Here is a 25,626-nt window from a genome sequence, read left to right as displayed (position 1 = left end):
AAATTAAACAGGTTTTTAATATTTGAAAGAAATATTGAGCCTTGTGGATCATTGGTTGAATTAATGCAATGCATTAGTCCAACAATGTGACCACACATGAATAGCTATCAGGTCCCTCTGTGTTTCCCATCATCAAAAGAAATATCAGCCGAGCCATTCAGCCTCCACTGTTGAATGGAATCTAATTTACAAAATGCCTACAAGACCTTTTTATAATAAAATGAGGTGAGCATGTGCATGTGTGAGGGAGGGGAGGAGGACTTTGTAATAGAAATAGAGGATATGAGAGAGAGGGCTACCATTCATTTACACGCTACAATACAGTATGCTAATTAGATCAAATAATAGGATGTCGAACAGCTAGCAAAGCCAATCTGTGCCATAAAGCCTGGGATGGCACACCCACTTTGTCTGAACAGAAGCATGTTATGCCAATGTTGAATGATTCTTGGCAAAACAAAAGTTGTATTTAGCCCAAAAGAACAGCAGATTTAAGTATCCATCACAGTATGCCCTTTGTATAATATGAACAGAAAACCTGAAAGAACACAAAAACAAAACCCATTAGGCACGGATAACCCCTGCAGCGGGTCTGGACTTTAGCACCCAGATGTGATTGAAAGAACATGTTTAAAAGTGGGACAGGTAGCATCTCAAATTGCTGTTGAGATATGGTAGATAACGTATTTAATTTATTACCTTTTCAATAAACATGCTTTTTTAAATAAGGCCACCTATAGCTTGAATGCATAGCATTTTAAATGTGCAAACTTTGACAACAAACAGGCAACTCTTGATAGTTGAGCACCATGCATCGTGGAAGGTAAAAACATAAGAGAGCAGTCCAACTAAGAGGGGTTCAATACATGCCTTAAGTGTGACCTGCCATCTTAGTGTCTACCAGCTTGTAACCATCTCTTATTGTTTATGGATTTGTTAACAAATTGATTTCTATGTTGTGAAGAAATTATTTTGAATGACAATCTGGTCAAAGGAGATAGAAGGATATCAAAAGTGGTTTGCTAAAGAGGTTTATCATCATCATCAGCAGCTTTATTGAAGAGACTCTAGGTCCATTTTTAAAAGACATACAACACTCAAATATAAATGAAAAAAGGCAGTTGTACCAATGTTTCCACAGAGGTGACTATTTGTTATCATAGTGCCTGACAGTTTAGGACCCTCATGATGAGCACTGCTGGGTTCTTCTAAGAGTTTCTAGCGCCTGAGAATGACTCATTTTTAATGACAAGATGTTGCAATAATATTGTCCAATTACTGACATATTTTATACGTTTTTTTCAGAGCTGTCAAATGTGACAGCCGTTAAAGATGCTGCATTACATCTTAGCATGGTTCTGCTAATAGTCTATAGCTCTTAAGGTGGAATGTTCAAATGGTGGCTACAAAATACGTGAAATTGCACTGCACTGCCGACTACAAATTTCAAGTTTTATTGAAATAGATGTTGCTTTTAAGAAACAACATTAGATGCACAATCTGCAGTTGTTTTAAGGATTAATTTTTCAGCAATCAATTGTGGTCTCAGAATGAGTCCTTGCCCAAAAGTCAAATTGGTCTGTCGTTGTTCATGTGCAAATCTATTAACCTTGTTTTCTAGACAATTACATAATAGTCAAGTTCCAGCTTGGCTTATGTTTTCTGATGCTGGTATGGGCAATATTGCACATACTAGGTTTTTTTCAATTTCCTTAAAATGCTGACATAAACATAATCACGTGCACTTAAGATAATGAAAACACCTTATCCGTGATGGCTGTGTACACCAGTCTCCTTAAACATGACTAATACTGCCCTTCACCCTGTTTTCTAAGTGTTTGCACTTCATCACAGCTATGCTCATAACTTTATACTTTATGATGAGATGTCTTTGTTCTCTCTTTGCTCATATCCCCAGGTGTCTAAAGAGCAGAGGGAACACCTGAGGAGTTATGAGCTCAAGGGTATCCTGGATAATTATTCTCCGAGTTAAAACAGGCTCACTGCAGCAGAATATAGGAACAGCCGACATTTCAAAGTGAGATTTACATACTGCATCCAAAAGAAACTAGGATTGTAATCCCCAAAAGCATATTGTTCATGCACGAACAAACATTTTTACATTTTTAGTTGCAACATCCTATAATGATCCAACTCAAGTGTATGACTTGTGTCTCCTTAACCTAGTTTAACTGATAAACTAAAGCCACACGAGGACGATAACGCAAACGGACCGCAATCGTTATCAAAAAAGTCTTCCGTCCACACGCAACAGGCACCAGGAACGTTCACACGAGACCGCTCGAAAGCGCTGGAGACGCTGTAGTACATATGCCAGGCCTGTAAGTAGCGCTGTAGTCCTGCCACAAAAGCAGCGAAGAAGACTTCCGTGCATGGTTGCCATGGTTGCCCTTCTGTTTATTCTCCGCTGTGGACGCTCGGGCTCTTTTTCTCCCTCTCCGAAGCAAGCGTTTGCTCCTGCTGTAAATCTCTCCGTTAGTCCACCAGCAGATGAAAAACACCCACTCTCCGCCTCTTCCAAGGGACGAGGGGACCGTGCGGCAGAGTTTCAGTTAGATTTTTTTTTGCCGGTCAACATGTCCGTTAAAGTTGAAATCTTCCGGACAAAATTAGAAAAGTGCCGGTCAAAGGTCTTCTTTGTTATTTATTGAGCTTTAAAACAAATGAATAACGACTCTATATAATAATATAAGAATAAAAAACGGAGCCTCTCTTTTCCTCCCCCTCTTCTGAGAGCCCAGCAGCTGATCTCTGAGAGGGAGAGGTGGGGAGAGGCGGGGCTATTGCGTCATCGTTATCAGGAAATGATCGTATAGGCGTAAACACGGAGCCGTTTGCCCCCCCAGAGCGTTTCGTTTGCAGATCTACCCACCTTGGGACCCGTTATCATTATCGTTATAGTTTTCTGCGTTTCCATGTCGGCCTTGTGTGGCCGAACCGTCTATCTGATAGTGAACTGTAGCAGATACGACCGTTATCGTCCTCGTGTGGCCGGGGCTTTAAGTACCAGCAAAGTCACATCTATAGTAGTCCCTGCATACTGTAGCTACCCTGGGACAATAAAGAAATCCACGAGGGACCAATCGTTTCCAGCCAGTGTGTCATGAAGATAGGATATTCAAAAAAGGAGCATTGGGTGACAGTGATGTATAGCCTATTCGCCATTGGGAGCATCGGTACATTTCGTAGTGTGTGTTGCTCCCAATGAGTATTCTGCTGCTCCACTTTTTGAACCTGCACTATTAGTGAGACTTTAAGAGTTGGTATTAAAAGTAATTGCAGTTAGGCTGCAGCCTATCTATGATGTATGTGTAGCTCCACATTGCCTCAAAATGTAACCTTTACTTAAATATACCCAATGGTGTCGTATTAGCAGAACATTTCTTCCCTACTAATGGAGAGAAGAAAGTAAAAACTGGGTAAAAGCAGGCAGGGATAAAGTTAAATCATGCTGTGATGTGGGATGATGACCTATAGTGTCACATCAAACTTTTTGACACCAAGACCAATTGAAACAAAAGCAGTTATCCTCGGTGACTATAGCTGCTCCTCTGCCGTTGTATTTTTTCATTATAGAACTCCGCTCTGTCAAATGGTCTGCAAAGCACTATGAAATCAGTGGCCATGAATCATTAAGCCTGCACAGACTTCTGTAACCTACTGTAATAAAGTATAATGGTGCACCCCGCCCTCAAGGTCAGTCATTGCGAGAAAGACGCCGGTGTGCAGTCAACTGCATCAGCCTCCCTTTTGCATTCACTTAATCCCTCCGTTGTTCCCTGACCTCTTCTGGACAGCAGCCCACCTTCTTTCAAAGGCAATGCAGATCCTCATCTACAGGGGTTGTGACACCAGGTTTGTTCTCGGTGTAATCAAGTATACTTCAAAGGACTTCAAATTATAACATAGGAAATGCACATCAGAATACATGAGAAAGGTAGGTGAATTAATGACTGAAAAAGAGAGGCTGTTTTGAGTTGAAGAACTGTGATGGGTAAATGAGGAGAGTAACTGTCATGCTTTGATGTGCGCTCTTTTTATATTCAATCTCCAAACAAAGCACCAGATTAGATAGGGCCATTACCATTTGCAAATTAGAAAAGCAGATACGGCTGCCACTCACAACTTGGTGAAGGAAGCAGGTAATGTTGGATAATATCGGCCATTCTTTAAGACAAGATGTTTTGTCAATCAGGAAAAATTCTAATCAAGCTGTACTGCAAATTATTTATTTTGTTTATAAAAATTAACTGTTGAAGTTGGGATAGATAAGAGCATACTATTCCCTGTAAGTGTGGAAATTACTCTGTCCTTTGTTTAATAAAAATGATCACGCACTGCTTGGGTTGTTAAAAGGCTGCTGTGTGCAGTTTACTGAGGTAGTGTTGTGTGATTAGGGGATATTGAGGTTTTTCATCTTTAAACAGTTTCCACTTACAGTCATTGTGTAAGCTGTGAATGAGCAAAGTAAGTAACATGACTTTAAAGGGGACCTATCATGCAAAATGCACTTTTGTACGTCTTTTATACATGAATATGTGTCCCCGGTGTTCCAGGGAACTCACCAAGTGTCAGAAAACACAACCCTCTCTATTTTCCTCCGTACCCAAATCTCTAAAAAAGGGGCTGCAACGGATCTGATAAAAACTGATCCAGATTTGAACACTTTACTGACGTCAGGACGGTGGTGCTACGGCTATTGGGCCAACTCCACCAATCAGGAGGAGACAGCCAAGGCCATTGCCGTTCAAAAGCGCTGGAGACGCTGTAGTACATATGCCAGGCCTGTAGGTGGTGCTGTTCTCACAGAATCAGCCCTTGCAAAAACAGAGCTAAAAAAGTGCAAATTGAGCAAAATGAGGCATGGCTAAAATGCATGATCTGTTTGGTATTTTGAAAAAAAAAAAAGTATAAATATGCCTTATATAGGTATGGTCCTACACTATATTATTCAAATATAGCATGATAGGTCCACTTTAAGTAAGTCCACTTATGTGCAACATGTCGATGATCCAAAAGAAGCTCTGTGTACGTTATAGAGAGGTCATTACTCTCTGGCTTGTCTCTGTGGATAATTCCCAGCTCCGCTTGCCTGTGGCGAAGCCCGAGAGCAGTGAGGAGCCGAGCCCTGACCGAAGGGCCTCCTGGCAAGATCCTCATTACCCACAGTGCAGGTGTCCTGCTACCCAGAATTCAACTGAACAGGAAAAGCATACTGCTGCTTGATGCTGCACTGGATCAGCTCTTATAATAGCACAGGTGCAGATATGAATGTCATAAGGAATCACACTAGGAGCCAATTGCATCAATGTGAAGGTCCAGTTCATTCCTACAAGTCATGGCTTCATAGTCTAACTCACGTGAATATGAAATAGGAAGTGATGAGCTCACCATGACAAATGAAAGAGTCTTCTTAGAGAAACTGCTGACATTGAAATGTAACATGCAAAAGGGGAGGGGGGTCAGCGTTAACACAAGGAGAAACAGACCCTATACACATGACTGCAGGACGTTATTTATGAATTCTCAAGCTCAGCGATGTAATGTAATCATAACTCCGAATCATATTAGTATTTTCTATTGGATAGGAACTCTGGCCAACAGCTCATGAATAAGAAAAACAGAAACTTTACAGCTATGTTAATGGAATTCATACACGATGAATGTGCAAAGGGGCAAGTGTTACATTTGTATACAACATTTTTGCATGGTTGACCACAGTCATCAATCATTTCCACCTTGAAGGTTAGTGAAAACCCCAGGGTGAGAGTCGGTATGTATATATACAGACTTTAAACACTAGTATCTAAGAAATGTGATGGGTATTTTGTATGTAGGGCTGAGTGGGCAGTGAAAATCTTAATGCATTTTTTTAAAGATCCGAGGACTTGCATTGAGCCAAAGTTGAAGCAGGATTTAAACGACCAGAGAAAAGAGTTATTGAAGCAATATGAGCGAAGCCAGGCTCCTTTTTTATGTGTTGTATAATTTGAGTAATAGTGTGAGCAAATGTAGCATAGATTATGTTTCCAACAGAGGGTATAATACAGCTCTTAAAATATGCTTTATGTGTCAATGAATAATATACAAGCATATCTCTGTTTAGGCATAACCTTAATACAATATGTTTTAGAGACTATTATACATAATTGTAATCCAAATAGTACTTGTTTAAGACCTCTGCAGTATGTATTGCAGTTTGGCTGACCCGTTTTATGAATAATGAATTGTAATTAGAGCTCTAATTATGCTCTAAAATATTCACAGGTTTTTGCTTAATAGGTCCCCCAATGCATTTGGTTGGGGTGATAATGAAACAACAAATGACACATAAAACATGGGGTGTGAAAAGAAACAAACTCCAAACGGTTCACAGATCTCTGCCAATAATGACACACACACACACACACACACACACACACACACACACACACACACACACACACACACACACACACACACACACACACACACACACACACACACACACACACACACACACACACACACACACACACACACACACACACACACACACACACACACACACACACACACACACACACACACACACACACACACACACACACACACACACACACACACACACACACACACACACACACACACACACAGCAGAGAGTTACAATACACAGAGCTGTGATTAAATAAATAGTGAGACAATAGAATAATTGACTTTCAAACTAATCCCTAAAACTATTCACTTGTGTAACTTCGGTATTACATTCACAGTTGGCTTTAAACACTTGGCAATAAACCAGTTATTTCTGCATGGTGTTATGCTGGAAATGAGTGAACTGAATGTGAAACACACTTGTTTGTTACAGCATAACTGAAATTCCAGAGGCTCTCAACTTGTTTGTATGAGAATGTCTGCACTACCAACCTCCGTGGGTAAAAGAAAATGTTTTTATATATTGCAATATGAGGCAACTTACTGTAGTCTGAAGTGATCAATGCACCACTGTTTTCAACTGTTCTGCAGCCTAGATCCTCCGAGGTTTGAAGTACATGTAAAGAAAGAATATCTGAGCAAAAATAATAAAAATACTGCATTGTTATTGTTCAACATTTCAGATCTGTCCAAGAGAAACCGACAGTAGTTTTTAACATTGTCCTTTAGCCATGCTAGTAGCATAGCTGGGTGGAAAGCAGTCGGTTTGTTGGTTAGTTGGTTAGTCACCTCCTTTTGTCCAGACTCAATTATCTCATCTATTGGATGGTTTGTCAATAAACCTTTGTTCAGACATCCCCTATTCTCTTGGGATTGTAGCGTGGTGACTTTGTGATGAGTTGTTAGGTAATTCCATGCCCCATAATCCTCTATTAGCGGACTTGATATTGTCTTCTGCTTGATAGAGGCATATTCCTTCAGAACAGCTGGCTCAGCAGTAGCAGTCTGTCCATATCACCTGCATACACACAGCTACAGCTGGCATGATACGGCCAATTATAACAACACAGCAGTTATGATATCAAAGATCAAAGCTGCCATCAATTTCTAAAGTGACATCGAGAGACGCATGATCCGAGGCAATTACCAGTTTGTTCCGAGCCTCTGAGATTAAGAAGAGGAGGCACTATGAAGTAGATTGCACCATGACATGTCGAGTAGATCTGTATGTCAATAAATATGGACCTCCCTCTGTGAATAATGGGAGAGAATTTGTAGTTTTTGCTGTTCAGGGAATCCTAAAGGTTATCAACGAGCATTCATAACCGAGGCAATGGTTCAGTGTGTGTGTTTGTGTGAGTGCAGCACTGAAGAGGAGACGAGCCACTACTATCTGTTTGACATTTCTGTCAGTGCTGGTATTTAAACTGCTGGGGAGCTCTGACAAATGCCATGGCTGTCACAGGCTCCATTTTAATTACACCTGACTGGGTCTTTCAGGGGCTTAGGGATGAACTTAATTAGCTAGCGAGCACTCGGGCTAGTTTTGCCGTTGGTTGGTACAACTCACAGCTCTTCTTACTCCGTGGCTTTTCAATGGCATTTAAATTGTCTCTGTCCATACAGACTGAAGAATTAATAAATGAGGGGAGGGTGAATGGGCTCGGGGGACGGCAGAAGTCTACTTTTCAATATCAACTTGTGTTTGGTCGCTGTATAAATGGAGCCACAGATTTAACGTTCAACCTTCGAATCACACTAAATGTCCTCTGGCATTATAACACTTTTGAAACTGTATGTTAATAAAGTGGAGTGTCATTTGGAAGTGCTTTCATAGTGATACACAGCCTGAACAAAGGGGTTGGATGGAGTTCTTCACAGGCCAGTCGGAGAAAATACAAATATGAAAAGGAAAAAACAAGCAGTGAAAATAAATGCCCTGCAAAAAACATAGACATAATGCCTCAGGGTAACAAAGAACTATTTCCACCCAAAAGGAAACACGTATAGTAATATCAGGAAGACTTGGTTCTTTTTTTATAATTTACCAGTCTCGTAAAATGGAACAAGTTTTCAGTTAAATTGAAACACAGAAGTACAGAACAGTCTTCAGGCACTAGTGTATCCGTGACAATCCAATCTCAGCTTTAGCACACTGACAACTTGAGATAATACAGAGAACCAGAGTATCCCAGTGCTCTCCCCTGCATATGACAGGGCCATAGCAATGATTAAGTGGTTGATCCATTTTAATGAACACAAAGCCATCCAAGTGGAAGATGATTTTAATTGAAATCTCCTTCTGTTTAATCACTTAACATATTCACAGCAGAGTGAAAAAAAGTCACTCTTAAGGAGATATCTGTGGTGAACATGTGTTCATCCAACAAGTAATTCATTTTTACATCACCGGACTACTCTATACCCCAGGGAGACTTGATGTCGTTTTTGTAGTTTGCACTGTTAACTTTTGTGATATGACACAATTTAGCAACACCTCCAGTATAGAAGACTAGAAGTAGAGCACAGATTGTTGCGGTTGTTCACTTTCACACTGTTCACACCAACCACTCCACAGGAAAGTCACATTGTAAAAGGATTTGTTAAACGACAAAGCAACATCATTTAATTACCAAGTTTGTGTGCTAAATCCTTGGAGAGTCCGGTGTTCATGGACCTGACAGCAGCTTCAGTGCAACGGCAGATTTGGTTCTTCCTCAAACTTCTGAATAAAATAAATATGATCCAGTGCGATGATATACCAAAAAACAATAATTTATTATCATTTATTTTCCAAAGATCACCATTATCACACATTTTACCCGGCTACAAATGTGCCAACTAAGCATTACTTGAAATCAGACCATTGACATTGATTTAAAACAAGTACAAGGTTCAGTTTAAAATTTCAAATGTACAATATTTCAGTTAAAAATGAGGCATTTCGAATGAGGATACTGTACATGTAACTGGACTATAAAGTCGGTTGATAAATGGCAACGCATTCATCTAACCAGTTTAGTTTTTTTAAATGAACTTACTGTAATATGCTGTGTTCTGAGTCCTGCTCAGTGGCAATTATCCTAACACATGTTTAATGTGAACTCAAACATAAGTAACGACTATATCTTATTTTCCAGGAACTAAAAACTGAATTATACATGTATTTATAAGGCTGAGTGCACAGAGATATCCAGAGACTGTTTGTGTATGAAATCAGTTTGCAACACAAACTTACCATTTTGCTGTTAAGGCTGAGTAAAGGTGTATATTGATGATGCAAAAAACGGTACGTAAAAGCTATGAGCAGGTCCATCTGTAGTTGAATAGGTAGGAAATCAAATATTTGCCAAATAAAACATTTAATACAAATTATTTTTACCCAAAGCTGCCAAACATAAAAACAAAGCTGGCAATTCGTTTGAATATTTTGGACTATGTATTTGTTACTTTGCACTAAAGCCAATCTTCAGTACAGTATACATAGTGCATATTCACGGTGTCCACAAAGTATTTTTTCATTGACCCGTCAGTGTAGCACTGTTCATATGAAGAGTTTCACTTTAAAATGAGGTATTTCACTTTTAAATGCTTTCATGAAATTGCTGATAATACAAATATCAGCAGAAGTTATTTGAGTTTTTGGCTCAAGACACTTTTGCTTGTATTAACAATTTACACTGTTGAATATTCTGAAACTTTGAGGATTCATCCGACAAAAGAGCTATGGCAGTTAGCGGTGAAACACTGGATACTTTCCCTTTTAGGTCATTGGATTTATCTCAAATTCATAACATTTTAGGTATTAAACACATTCTTGCCGCAGTTATGCTCAATCTTTCATCATGAAAAGGATATACAGTACTAGGATTGGAATGTAAGATATTTATGTCCTTTTAAAGCTGAAACGTATACCTCATTTAAACTTTTATTTTGTAAAACGTACTTAGGCTATCATCATTTGCTGATATATCTGTGGTTGAGTGTTAGACTGCTAGATTTCCAATCAATGTTTAAGATCCAGTAGTCTGAAACATAATTCCTCTTAACAAAACTAAGAGAGAAACATATTTCAGCTTTAAAGGATAAGTAGATCTGTTAATGAAAGATAAAAGTAAAAAGCACGAGACCCACTGACTCACGTTGTGTTGCAATTAGCAAGTTAACATAATAGATAAAAGAAAACAATAAACTTCTCTTAATATGACATTCAACCATTTTGAGTATATGGTTACGTAACATAAATATGAAAATAGAATTGAAAAGATAAAAATGTTTATAAGTAATAAAATAATTATATAGTCGTCATTTCATAGAAAATGTTTTCCCCGCATAGTGATGTGAAAAACAATATTGAAAAAACATGAAGAAAATGCCATGACAACACTGATAAATTCTTTACAAAATGCTTTTTGGGTTACAAAGTGTGAAAAATATTCCTATTGTCCTCATAAAAACGCCACATTGAACGAGGCAAGTATATTATACCGCATGGGGTAGAATGTGAGTGTCAGTTTTATACAGTAGTGACTGATAGGAAGGCGTTGTGCACCTTAGCCCCCCCCTCAGGGGCCTTGGTACCGTGAGTCATCAGCTCCTGGATGGTCATCCAGTTGTCCAGGATCTTCTTGTTGCGTTTCTTCAGCATCTTCTTCTGGCTGAGCTCAATAATGCTGACCTCCTTGCGCCCCTCGCTGCTGCTCTGAGGGTTCTCCTTTAAACTCTCCAGCCGGCTGCGCTGCATGAACTCTCGTCTCTGCCTCTGTTCTTTTGCTCTGACCAGATGCTGCTTTCGTTCCTCTTTACTCCAGTACCTCCCCATCTTCATTTCACTCATTGCATCATCATCGGTGGTCATTCCCCCGCTGCGCTCCTCTTTAATCTTCAGGGCTCGCTCCCTCAGGATCTTGTCTCTCACAGGCCTCTTGGTGATGTAGCGCGTGCCGTCGCTGCGGATCTTGACCTTCCACTCCATCTTGTTCTCATTATTGGGCCTCTGAGGCTCTTTGCAGACGCTGAGCAGGCTGAGCTGGCTCTCGGCGTATTCAACAGCTGAGTGCTGCTGGATCAGCTGCATGTAGCTCTGGTAGTGGCGCGCATGTGCGGGGATGTTGACCTGCCTCTGCTGGGAACTGTGGGATGGAGAGAAGTATGGAATCTGGGAAGCAAGTGACTTTCCTTTCCCACTGCTCTCCTCCTCAGCCTGAGAAGTCTGGTTGGACTTCGAATGATTGCTGTGGTCAGGGCTGCTACTTTTCCCTGGGACTGCAGCACTGTATGCTGGGATGGGGCTCGGGCTGAGAGAAGGGCCACTGGCAAGTCCACTGCGGAGGTTCCTCTGGTTAGTGAGGCTGACCATCCTCTGTAGTGAGTGCTCCGGGGAGCGGTCCATTGCCAGAGGGGTGCTTCGTGAACTTTCCGCCGTGTTATAGGCACTGGAGCTGTCCTTGTCCGATTTTTCCAGCCTCCCGTTAATGTCAATAAGTTTACCCCTGGACGGGTCACTACGATTGAGGCTTTGGTTTTTAGTGGAGGGGGCCGAGTGTCCTGTGGAGGGAGACTGCTGGCCCTTACGAAGGTTGTGCGCCTGCATGATGTTCTGACACTCTAGTTCGATGCTGCGCAGCTCGTCATTGAGCATCCGCAGCTCGTGCTGCACACCGCCCTGCTCCCCGATGCTGCACTCGATGGTGCTGCGCCGGCTGTAGAACAGGTCGTACTCACCGCTGTTACGGATCTGACACTTTAGCTCCAAGAGCTGCTGGAAACGATCCCCCTCCGACTCATCATCGTCCTCATCGTCTTTGTCCTCCAGCCGCGTAGAGCCGGTGCTACGGTGTGTGTCCCGATTGTCTCTCAGGCACTGGGACAAACGTTTCTGGATGTGTGCCAGGACATTATGCTCCGAGCTTTCCATTCTGTCCTTTATACTTAGTACGTTATCCTTATGATGGGGGAGTGTTGAGCAGGTGGGCTTGTCATCTTCTGCTCTCCTCTGAAAGAATAAGAGGAACAAGAGCAGCCTGTAAAACATGTTTATAGATATACGGCACTTATAAAACATGCAGCACTATGATAGTCTTCTTTCTTTTAATGATCCACATAAGGATTTGTATTATCATATTTCACTTTTGCAAAGCCTGTTTTAAATACAAGTGGGTATAAGGATGTTTTCAAAAATATTTGCAAGTATGCTTCAAGTGATCAAACTTATCGTATATGTCGTAATGAACTTAGAATGGTACTATGGTGTTTTCCAATAGTTTCATGTTTGACTTCCTTTGTATGGAATTAGGACACAAAAACAACAACAAAAACTCTAAAACTCTTCATGATTTAAGAGTTCATGAAGAACAACCCTATTCTGTATTCTCCTGAAGGATTACATGTGCTGCTGTGTGAAACTCAGTTGTACAGCTCTGTTTCTTCAGGGATTGTTTCCTCTCTGCCTTGTCTTTGAAGTGTGCTATTCTCTCAACAAAACATCATTTTAAAGTATGATTAACGAATGTTTGGAATTTAAATGTTTCAATGGTCCCCTTGCATAAATATTCATAATAATTATTTGTATTCATATTTCAAAAGGGCAAAGCCTGTTTTGCAAAGAAAGTCAATGAAGAGTTTGATTTCCTCTCTTCCATCCGCTGTAGTATATCTGTAGTCAATTCAATGAACAAGTTAATATGGATTGTGAATAATGACCTAATACAGTCAAAGCAATTACTGGTCCGTCTAAATGTAGGATGTTCACAATGGGTAGTATAGTCTTTCAATCAAAGGGAAGGTTGCATCAAATTATTTAGATTTCTTTCAGCTTTTAAAGGCTTTATTCCTATTGAACGGAGCAAAAAAGCTTTCTGAAATGTCTTAAACCAAGACAGAAAAAGCTTTGTTATAGACTCGCTAATCCAGTTACAGCAAATGTTTTGCCGCTGTCTGACCTGCTCATTCTCCTGCTCCTCCTGTAAGGCAGCCAATTCCATCTCCTCCCTCTGCTGCTCCTCCAACATTTCCATCTTCAGCTGCTCCAGGAACTCACTGTGCTCATCATCCAGCCAGGCCTCCTCCAGCTAAGGGTGAATGAAAAAGGAAAACATATGGAGAGAGAGTGAGACAGGGGCGAGTGTTATTTGTCAAGGCCTAAAGCTTGTGGCGACACGGTGTCTCAAAACAAATAGTGGGCTGTTCCAAATGGGCGCCCAAATAGGATTTTCTGAAGAGAAAAAACAAACAGGCATGGTTTTGAAATAAGAAGCCACAAGCATTAATATGGTATGGTGTTTGACTGATATATAGGTCCCTATTTCATAAGCAACAAAAGGCATCCCCTCATCTTTAAAACATGTAGTGTAATCTTAAAATCAAGCCAATACAATTTAATAGACATAAGACTGCCACCTTTGACCTATTTGCTCCACACCATCCATCATCTGTTTGTCTGCTTGATGTGAACCAAATGGGATCCATATCTGAAGACTTGAGATTTACTACTGAGAGACACATTTAATTACAAAGAGTCTACTATTGCTGCTGGCTCATCTGCACTGCAGCAGAGTCCTTTCACTTATTCACCATCGGCCTTGGGCCTGAACTCACTCCACATTAGCATGCCATTAGCTTTTATGGCTTACCGTTGGAAGTCAATTACAGTGGCGCTACATAAAAATAAAATATGATGAGGTGTCTCAGTGGTGGCTTCCACTAAGAGGGGTTCTGTCGGCGGGGAGGGTTGGCTACCCTGGACTGCTAAGGTTTACTCTGAGCAAATATACTTTAATGGAAAAGACCAACCTTCAGGGCTCTCTGGATTGCATGCTTCCTTTACTCATGTTCGGCCCACAATAAGTGTTTAAGTCAGAGGCTAAAAGTATGTCAGCGTGATGGTACTCTGTGGTCATTTCTCACCTGCAATTCAGGTCTGGCAACCAGCAGTATGATGTTCCTACTGTCGTCATTGGCGAGGGCAGCCATTGCTTCCTCTCTGTCTTGTACATCTTGGCCATTAATCTGAACATGTCGACAAAAACAATATGCAAAGTCACAATAAAGTCACACACAAGACAAACATTTAAGTATTTGAACACAGGCACAAACAATCCAACACAGAAGCCCCTATTAATAACAAAGCACCACAATAAAAGTGGCAATGCACATAATGCCCTTTTCCCCCAGGAAAGTTGTAAACACCCTGTGATGCTCTCTAATACGGCGCAGGACACAGCAGTGATTATGAATGGGACAGTGGCCGGGGGCGGACGGAGCTGTTGTGTTCACCAAGGTATCCGGCAGCGCACATGCATCTAGCCGTACAATTAACTGGCCACTGACAGGGGGCGTCCATCTTTTTGCAGGCAGAGTAATGGCCCTGTCACTGGTGGATAATAGTGCCACAGTGCTGGTCTGACACACACACACACACACACACACACACACACACACACACACACACACACACACACACACACACACACACACACACACACACACACACACACACACACACACACACACACACACACACACACACACACACACACACACACACACACACACACACACACACACACACACACACACACACACACACACACACACACACACACACACACACACACACACACACACACACACACACACACACACACACACACACACACACACACACACACACACACACACACACACACACACACACACACACACACACACACACACACACTCCTGGCTCGAATCAGTCACACAACACAAAGGGTAGACACCAGTATACTATTAGTATTGAATAGTGCTTATAAATCCGCCCCACGTATCAAATGATCACCTGCGCAGAATAACCCCTTAACTTTAGTACTTTATCATAATGTTCTATTTTACTAAAATAAGTTGGATTCGGCAGGTCAGAATTCAAATAAGTAAGACGAGTACATTGTATTTTGTGCATCTCTAGTTCCTTATCTTCTGTATTATTAACTATAAACAAGCAGTACATAATTCCATAGCATGGCCAAGTCTTACAAACATTTAATATGAGATCATGTGAATTGCACTTAACACTTAAACCATCTTTTGATCATGCATTTGGTTGAATGGTGCAGTGTTTTTTTTTATTGCATTCAATAATATATGGATGTCAATTAGAATTTTACAGCAGGAGCAGGGAACTGTTTGCATAACAATTATCTAATAAACCTTGGAAGTTGGTGAAAAGTGCTGGTGAAGATACTAAGCATCTTGCAAACTAAAGAGCCTTAAATTTCCCTCAGGAGTTGCTGGTGACCCAAACAGAGCACAAAATGCAGTAAACATTATACTTTTAGTTTCATCTGGAGGCTTAATGCACAGCAGGCAAATGCTAATGTAGTTCTTAATGTATTAATAGGCAATTGTTTGCCTTAACAATTTAATAAGGTGATAATATGCTTGACATTACAATTAGAGGCTATTACTTGTTTAAACAAAAACAATAATTACCGCCCTCACCCACAGAGGAAACACTATAGAGCCTCCGCCCCTAACAACTGCTGCTGCTGGTTTGTAGCACAGATCCTCATGATCTCAGGCCTGGAGATGAAGCTAGGGGCTAATAACAGTCATAGCCTCTCAGCTGTCCCACAGGAGGCAGTGAGCTGCAGCACAGCGCCATCCTGAACCAGAACTCTTAAAAACCCCTGTTGGTGCTGAGTCTGTAACTTAAACAGCCAGGGGGGCTATTCTCCCCCTAACAGTCACAGTGGGGGCATGTTCCCCCTTTAATGTGCTGCCATTAAAAATGAATGGGCTCTCGTGCTGGGAGACAGTGGTTGAGTCGGACAAAAATAAAAGCAGCTTTTTATGTTGAATTTAATGAAAGTGGTGTAGAGGGGGCCATGAGAGAGTGGGTCCTACTGTACCTGTAAAATGCGATCGCCCTCTCTGATGCGTCCATCTCTGGCGGCGATGCTGTTTGGACAGATCTGTGAAGGTAGAGGGAACAAAATAATGGACTTTCAATCTTCATGCGAGAGTATCAGAGTGCCTGGCGATGTTTTAACTCATTATATAGACATCACCCAGATAGACATGTCTAGACTGTTGTTAGTAATGTGAGCAACACACAATACTGTAGGTGTGCTGACGTGGGAAGACCTTGGATGTCAAATGCCTTTCCTGCAGCTGCCTGGTCAGTTTCCAAAGCCATTTTCCCCCTGAGCATCACCTTTATCATTTAAGTACTCTATAGCGCCCGCCTTAGTTGTTATATTCTGGCAGGTTTATATAGCACCAGCCTCTGCATAGAGCATAAACAGCCTGTTACTCTGCCCCGATACATGATGCACCTGGTCCTCCTGTAACTAATGCCAGTAAACAAGGGGGCAGAACACTTTCAGCGGCCAATCAATCGGTGTCTGGGGCCATTTCTTTCACTCTCTCCAACAGGCAGGATTTCTGGAGCTGGTAAGATGCTGTGATACTATATCTTCCTGATAGTCCACTCTTACACAGAGGAAGGTCACTAAACAGGAATACAGGGAACGGGGGAAATTGAAGGTAATCTTTCTGCACCTAAACCCTGAGTGACCTACAAGTGGAAACTGATTTATAGGAAAATAGAGGAATCTATTAACTGCTGAAGATATCATCGTGGGTGGTGAATTGACTTTGGTTACATGTGTGCAAAACAAAAAGAAGGTCTTGAGATTGACTCTTTCTGGTTGGTTTTCTGACTGAGTTTAAAACAATGGCAAGGATTACATTTGTATCTGAAGTAATTATTACAAGCTTTGAATTTTAGTGTCAATGAGTGTAGCTTGGCTAAATACTGGTGTCCTATCCAGGCTGGCCTTTTGATCTATGCATGCTGGTATTAAGTCCAGACCGTGAATGGAGTTAAACCGGTAAAGAACATGTATACACCTTAGGAAATGAAGCTTTTTTGCACTTGTTCGTCTAAATTATTTAACCACTGAGGCACGATAAAAACAAAAGGGAAATAAAAGTATCTTAAGAATCAGAATTACAGACAATGTTGCCTTTCATCAAGTGCTTCAAAGATGGGAAATCAAGCCTGTTATAAAGCGACCTTGCATTGTACTTGACTCCATGTTGATGTGTTCTCAGTTCTTACGCAAGATCAGAGTAATACTTTCTCTAACACATCCTGTATACAGTGACATTCAGCCACCTTATCTAAATGCAGCACACACTTTAAGCCCTACTTTTTTTACAGAAAGAACACCTAAGGAAGCTGCCAAGAGCCACGGACCAGTGATTTATATTCTGCTCAGCTCTCAAAGCAAACACCTTGCAGGGTCCGAGTCAACTTCAAACGAATGGGGAGAAAGTTGAGCAGAATAGAGAGCTGTATTTCATATTCTAATAACAAGAGATAAATGCATGCAGGAGTAGTTTTGGTATTATGCATCTCACAGCTTTACAGCTATGACGAGACCTGAGAGTGTTTATTGTTGTTGTTTTTCCTCAATTTATATTTAACTGGCAGTGTCTGTCTTCATGCTGTTCAATAATGTCATTTGTGGTTGATTAAAGAGTTCAATTTTAAAATAGCTTTACTTCATAGAGACACCTGCTTCACTCACATGAATACTAAATGAAATCATACATTGGGAGATGAATATTAAATGTCACAAATGATTTAGTCTTGGAAATTGAGCTTTTTCAGTTGTTTAGGCATTTTACTAAGGCACTGTGATCAAGCCATGATAATTGCCAGTTTCTAAAAGAGAGTATATGTAAATGTGAGACTTCAAAGAAATGAAATAAAGATATGCATATAACTGTAGAATATGCATATACCTTTTGCCCTGAGAGTATTCTTATTTTAATTTTTCAAAAAGCTAGCAGCTCTAGCTAGTCTGGTTGGCAATAAAAATCTTGCAGGAGGCAGATATATTTCTGTTACAGTATCTCCAGGAGCAAAGCAGAGTCGAGAAAGATAAAAGAGGTATGATTCAGTGTTATTTGAGAATGAAAACTTTTTATGTGAAAAGTTGGGGCTTCCTCAAGGCAACCGAAGTTGGAGGATGCAGCGATTACGGTTTTATATACATGTGGCATGGAGAAAATGAGTCCAGGAAGGACAGCAAGCAGCAAAGGTAAGGGGTGTGATGCATTTTTATAAGAAAACAAAACAAGAGACACATTGCAAAAACAGAATCCAGCACAATAATAGTTTTGTCTCAATTATCTTGTTTTAATAAGTTCAAGGAAGCCAAATCGTCTTTGAAAATATAATAAAATTAATTAGCCAGCCCTACTTTCAACACAATTCATTCATGTCTATTAACCTGAAGAGGAAGGTTTCTACTCACCTCACTGACATAGATGGCCACATCATCCTCTTCATCTGTTCTGTAGCAAAGAGTTAGCCCCAACTTCTCTTGGCTGTTGAGTCGACACAATTCCACTTCCTAAGCAGACAAGAGGGAAAATACAGAACAATGTAAAACATTTACAAAAACTCTACAGACATGCATGCCTGGCATAGCGCTGCTTTAAGCTAAATGCTATTGGCTCCATGCTAACAATGACGGTGGTAACATGCTGGTGTTTAGTGGCTTTAAACTTTACATTACACAGAAAACATCTTAGTTTAGTGTGTGAGCATGCTAACATTGGCTTATTTGCTAAATAAAGTACAGTTGAGTTTAAGCTGTAGGTGGTGTCATTACTTCAAGAAGATAATAATGTCCGAACCAACTTTTATAGCAACCTATTTAATAGTTGTCGAGACATCTCAGTTTGAGCAAGAGGTACGCAAACAGACAGATGGACATCGCCATCCCTAGCACAAAGTCAAGTTTTCAACCTTGGAATCAGCAGTTGATAAAACAATCTCACCACAAGATCCATTTATTACATCAGACAATTATCTTCGTGTGTCCAGTGAAATCTTCGGTCAAATTTCAATTCTTCTGAACACTTCAACGATTTCTCTTTCATAGTGGCTTGAAGCTCTAAGAATATGAATTCACAAAAGTTCAATTGAGTTGTGTGAGTGAAAACTCCCAAATAGCTACTAAACCAACCTTGTGGTGTTATTGTTTTGCAGACCTAAAGGACCATTTAATGAGGAAGGAGAAACTGATTTGAAACTCCAAATATATTCTGTACACTTTCAATACAATTCAAATATGTATGCAAAACAATGGCTACTTGTAGACTAAGTTCCTGCTCTGCTGCACATCAAATAACAATGTTTTTCAGGTTCCAGCACAAAATCTGACTTGTTTTTTTAGATGCTTATTGAGTCTGCATTTCAAACTCTCGTCTGAGGGTTCTGAGTCTGAAAGTGTTTGATCATGAAAGACATTCTCAGCTCGCTGAGTTTGATCGGTGGGGGCTTTGATAAATGCCAGAGGACCTCAAGTGTTTTTCTTTCAAGCCTTAGCCAAGTTATATTATATAAATATATTATTATAAATAAACTATAATTATGCTAATGCTACCAGATATACATGTTTGCTGCAGCACTGAAGTATTCCTCATCTTCCCTTGGGGAGATATCAACAAACTATTGACTTACAAATCAGTGGTCGTCATATTTCCCACGAGCCTCTTGGAACAAAGCAAATTACCCTGGCATCAACATGAATTCCTCATTTAAGTTCATTAATACAAACAAACAGAAAGCGGGAATTGAAGCTTTTCTAGAACTTGAGTGAGTGGCAGTTCGCCTTCATCTGATCAAAAACAACTTTGAATCTCTCCCAAGCTTTGAGACAGTTAATTCACAAACACCACGATACACACTGGGTTTACCACAACAGAGGTGCATCCAAACAGCCAAACAGTACAGGACTACGCTCCATCTCTAAATGCTGAAACATATCAAGGGTGTTGGAGGGATTCAAGTGTGAAATGGCCTCTCCTCCCAAAGTCTTCATTAGAGCAGAAACGCACCAACTCTCAGCAGCAGGAGCGAGGTGGTTGAGTGGAGAGGAGGATGTAGGCGGTGGTGAGGGCTCTGGTGGGGCTCATATGGGCCTCACAGAGAGATTCATTTCCTCTGTGACAACTGTGGGTTGGCTGGTTACATGTGTCAGATGTGGTAGGGCTTTGGGAATGGCACGGGGGGGGTGGTTGAAGCCTGACCATGGTGAGATGAGATGAGGCGAAGCTTGGGAAAAGGCCAATACAGCTGCCAGAGAGCCGCCACCTGCTGCCTCGGGCTACCCCTCCTAAGCTGTTTATGACCCCCCACTTCCTCTCACACACACACAAACACATCTTTAGGCTCAATTCCTATTTTTTACCTCTTTTACCTCTGCTAACGTCACATATTGACAGATCATTGAGGTGTTTTCTGACCAGGAAGCTGTGGCTGAACTTGGAGTTTCAGGCTCTGCACTTTCCCTCCTCACCTCATACCTCAAAGACCGCACCTACAGGGTAACTTGGAGAGGGTCCGAGTCTGACCCTTGTCAATTAACTACAGGAGTCCCTCAGGGCTCTGTCCTTGGTCCCCTCCTCTTCTCTCTGTACACAAACTCGCTCGGATCAGACATTAGCCCGCATGGTTTTTCATACCACTGCTACGCTGACGATACCCAATTAATTCTGTATTTTCCCCGTTCAGAAACCCAGGTCGTCGCACGCATCTCTGCTTGTCTAGCAGACATCTCTCAGTGGATGTCTGCTCACCACCTCAAGCTCAACCTTGACAAGACTGAACTGCTTTTTCTTCCTGGAAAAGATTGACCTAACAATCAACATCGGCCCCTCCGTTGTTTCCCCGACTCAGACTGCAAGGAATCTGGGTGTGACCCTAGATAACAAACTGTCCTTCACCGCAAACATCGCTGCCACAACCCGCTGCTGCAGATACACTCTTTACAACATCAGGAAGATACATCCCCTCCTGACCCAGAAAGCGACGGAACTTCTGGTCCAGGCTCTCGTCTACTACTGCAACTCCCTCCTGGCTGGTCTACCTGCATGTGCCATCCGACCTCTGCAGCTCATCCAGAATGCAGCGGCTCGTCTGGTCTTCAACCTTCCTACATTTTCCCACACCACACCGCTCCTCTGCTCCCTTCACTGGCTTCCAGTAACTGCTAGAATCCACTTCAAGACACTGGTACTTGCATCCAGGACATGGTTAAACCATACACCCCAGCACGTGCACTCTGCTCTGCATCAGCCAAATGGCTCGCTGCACCCGCACTGCGAGGGGGACCCAAGTTCCCATCAGCAAAAACACGTGGGTTTGCTATCCTGGCTCCAAAATGGTGGAATGAGCTCCCCATTGACATCAGGACAGCAGAAAGCTTACACATCTTCTGGCGCAGACTGAAAACTCATCTCTTTCGACTCCACTTCGAGCGATAGAATTACTAACAAAGCACTTATATACTAATAAAGGACTGGCTTATCTAAAGCCAGTTGAGTAGCACTTGAAATGTTTTGGCTCTATGAAACCTGATGTACTTATATGATTCTGTTTTCTTCAAGTTTGTATCTTCTTGGTCGAATGCACTTATTGTAAGTCGCTTTGGATAAAAGCGTCAGCTAAATGCAATGTAATGTAATGGGCTATGCACAACCCAAACAAAAATTCCTTATGCTAACACACAAGTTAATTTGAGCAAAGCACACACATTTGCACAGGCGGAGAGAAAAAGAGCTGAAGAAAAACAATGTCATCTGAGGTTTGTGTCGTTTTATCTTTCTCGACAGCCTCCACCTGACGGGGAGCTCAGATCTTTAATTGACTGTCTCAGAAGCGTTGACAACTTGAAATCCCGGCTAATACATAAGGATATAGCATGAAAGAGTGAAGAAGCTTTGGTGCTGAATACCTGAACAAAGTGAGCTGCTAAAATCAGTCAGTAGCTATATTAAGAATATTACTAATAAGCTACCTCCATTTGTTTGAGAAGATATGATTAAGGCGGCAGCATCTGATGCAACAAAGCAGTCATGGAGGTAATGACAGTTACGGAGGTGGCACACATCTTGCATGCTCACATGAGAAGTTGTGGTATATCTGTGGGAAAATTAAGATCACTAGCAATGTCCCGGAGTCATCTGTCTAAAAATAAGCCACACAAATGAATTGCTGAGACTGAGGCAAAGCAGAGGTGTGAGCAGGTACTACATCATCCCTACAGTATATAGCTGTGTGCAACAAGCCTCAAGTTACTTCTGACTAATTGATGGCTAGATAAAGTGCAGGGGAACTACGGCTAAATGATCAGAGAAAATAGATTGCTACAATTACTGCATGTTGGATGAAACTGGGCTGCTGTATGTGTGGGAGTTGATCTATGTGCAGCAAACATATTTGACCCTTATTCTCTAAAACATGTTCTGTTTCTTTCTTTTTTTAAGGCAATATTGTGTACAGAAAACACCCACACACACTTAGATGGCTCAGCAAAGAGGGGTTGTCTCAGGATCCATCAAACGTGCATTCACCAATCTCTGTCTCTCCTCTTGCCTTTTGATTTTTTTTATTTCATTTTCCAGACGAGCTCTCTGCCTCTGAGGCAGGAGATTGCAGCGTGGCACAGGGACGAGGGCTGACAGTAAATTAATGACTGCCATGGCGTGATTAGGGGAAGATTGCCGCCCACCATCAAAGCACAGTGGATGCTGTCATAATAATCGTGCCTTTGATTACCAGTAATTGAAAAAGCAGTCACAAATGCATGGATGGCCACCACTGGCACGAAGAGAGGGAAGAAAATCTCCGAGCTTGGAGTACTTTTTCACAACCTACCGAAACGAATCAAAGGAATGGTTACTAACATGGTGTTTTGAATGAATAGACATCAAGGGATCCGAGAAAAATGTATGTTTCTGTGTAAAATTCTAGCTTTAAGGCATTTCCTGTGTGTTTCAATAATCTAAACGTAGCCAACCATCGGAGAAGATAGAGACCTTTAAGGTATCTGTGCGGAGTCTGGGGTTTGTTCAGCTTCAGGGGTGGCAGAGAAATTCTCTCATTTTCCTAACAAATGAACAAAATGTTCACTTAAAACGGCTGCCATATCACATCTTTTAAAGCAGAACTTATCTTAGAATCATTTTGAAATAGCAGATGTTATGGAGAGAGATGCAGTGAAGAATGTTATATGGTGGAATTTGATAATAAGTCCCAATTGAGTACAAATATACAGAACAGAATTAAAGATGGCCAAAAAATGTAAGTATTTTAGAAAAATCTGAGAATAATGTACAATTTAGTCACTGTAAAACAAGTCAGTAATTAGTATCCTCTACCCACTACCACTGAACATAATTTGAATAAGTCTTAGTTTCAGTGTATGAGACAGTAGTAAGAGCCTTGCATTTAGACTGTGTTACTTTCACAAGTAGTCTTTCAAGGACATACCCTCTTGTAGAAACATAATTATCCATGTATGTTATGTGTACACAGTAGCCTGCTGTCTAGCTGCACTAACCTGGTGTCTTTCCATTTTGGAAACCATCAGTTACCTAGTCGTTTTTTGTCCAGTTTGGGACAGTGTTACAACCTGCAAACAGTGGAGTGTCTGGTTCTCTACATGCTATATCCTCCACTGTTCACTTGCTAGTTGCTAACTCTGAGCTATCCAATTAGCTGAATTCAGATAGAGACTATAGCAGTCTTTGGTGTATCCTGTGACTGCCTATTTATTAAGTACAGGAACATTTCAATACTGTTTTCACATTTTAAAATATTTGGGAAATACAAGGTATACAGAATGTACAATCCAATCACATCTGCTATCTCTCCACCTCATCAACCACTGTACTCAGGACTCTCACATGTGGATTACCCTAGCAGTAACATCAATGTGCTGGTGTATTAGAAAGGTGAATTAGATTTAGATGGTTTCTCTGTGATGTGATGGCAAACTGCTCTCCCCCACTGTGCATTTGCATGTATCAAAAAGTAATTTAAAGAAATGTCTTTCCTTCATTCTCTTTCCTCTCCTTCAGCGGGGGGTTTAGGGATCAGGTTGACTCTAAAAGTGGCTTTTCAGCTTTTCCCTACACCCCCATCACAGCGTTTCAGTTGACATACAGTAAGTGGGGTCGCATTAGCTTGATATCTAACTCTTCAAGCATGAAATAAAAAACGATGCAGGCCACGAAGCGTACTCAGAATACTAGGATTTGTTAATAGCAATGAGGCATAAAGAGAGGCTTTAATATATTATATTTGTACCGATTTGACACTGGGATCCAAGCGGGTGCACAAATGTCTTTAGGTTGTGAAAAAACAGCTCACGCTCAGTAGGGGGTGGCATTCAGAAGAAAATTCAAATGAAGCAAATATGGGGAGGGAGGGGTGAGCAATCATCATACATCAGACCAGTAGCTTGCAATATGCTCGCACCTCAATGACTCGGAAATAAAGAATATTGGACCAAAGCAGAGCGGGGAGACAGAGTCTGTTTATCTCTTCCCGTCACAGTCGAATCAGTGCATCAGTATGTATCCATCTCTATGTGTCAGAGATCAACAGCCTTAGAAACATCACCTACCCAACTGATCCTGTTATTTACACCCCAATAATTCTGCAGAAGCAAAGAAATGTGTTTCCATCTCTTTTTTTTTCTTACTAGCACCTGCAACAGACTCCTTGCTTTAATTGGGTTTAATCAAGCTCAAAGTCAACCAAGTTATTAACTTTCTTTTCCTGAGATGTGAAAACAATTAGCACATCTCAGGTAACACCAAAACTGTTTGGAGGGTTTTAAACGTTCTCTTTTTGCCTTGTAGATAAATGTCATCATTGCCAATGGCAGCAAGGGATTTTTCAAGCTGTCTGCAAAGTGGCTCATCATCTGTCTCTACTGTCCCCCTGGGATCTGCCTGTAGAGACAATTAGTGTTTGGGACCCTCCACCAATTGTTAAGCATCATTACATATGAAGTGCTAAGAGAGTTTGTGTCTGTGTGTTGGAGAGGTCAAATGTGTGTTTGCAGTTGTACATGGGGGGCATCTCTGCTACACTCTCAGCACTTTAGCACGTACTTAACTTGTTGTCAGCAGTAAAGCCATACTGATACAGGACTTTTGAGGCCAATATCCATATCGACAACAATATTTAGGCCAATACTAGTTTTTCAACCATAACATCAAGATATATTATTGATAAGGAGCCATTAAAGCCCCTTAATAGTCCATTCACACAGTGGTTGTCCGTATGTTGCCTGATTAGACCACTTCTCTGGACTGTAGATGTGTACAAACTGCGCCAG

At 41.2% G+C, this 25,626-nt stretch overlaps 1 protein-coding gene across 1 annotated transcript in view; it reads right to left on the bottom strand.

The window, feature by feature from the left end:
• Window positions 1-9,195: 9,195 nt before the first annotated feature.
• The window catches only part of LOC117494958 (PDZ domain-containing RING finger protein 4-like), a 111,404-nt gene continuing 94,973 nt past the window's right edge, over window positions 9,196-25,626 (bottom strand). The window contains exons 5-9 of the mRNA XM_034145987.1: window positions 18,742-18,840; window positions 16,324-16,386; window positions 14,342-14,443; window positions 13,378-13,506; window positions 9,196-12,431 (exon numbers count right to left, since the gene is read on the bottom strand). Coding sequence (XP_034001878.1) covers window positions 10,953-12,431; window positions 13,378-13,506; window positions 14,342-14,443; window positions 16,324-16,386; window positions 18,742-18,840 — 1,872 coding nt within the window. The 3' untranslated portion in view covers window positions 9,196-10,952. The remainder of the gene's footprint in view (window positions 12,432-13,377; window positions 13,507-14,341; window positions 14,444-16,323; window positions 16,387-18,741; window positions 18,841-25,626) is intronic.

Source organism: Trematomus bernacchii, unplaced genomic scaffold (genome assembly GCF_902827165.1).
Source record: "Trematomus bernacchii unplaced genomic scaffold, fTreBer1.1, whole genome shotgun sequence".
NCBI classification, from domain to species: Eukaryota; Metazoa; Chordata; class Actinopteri; order Perciformes; family Nototheniidae; genus Trematomus; species Trematomus bernacchii.
Note: the sequence above shows the minus strand (reverse complement) of the source record. Positions and strands in the feature narration are given on the sequence as shown.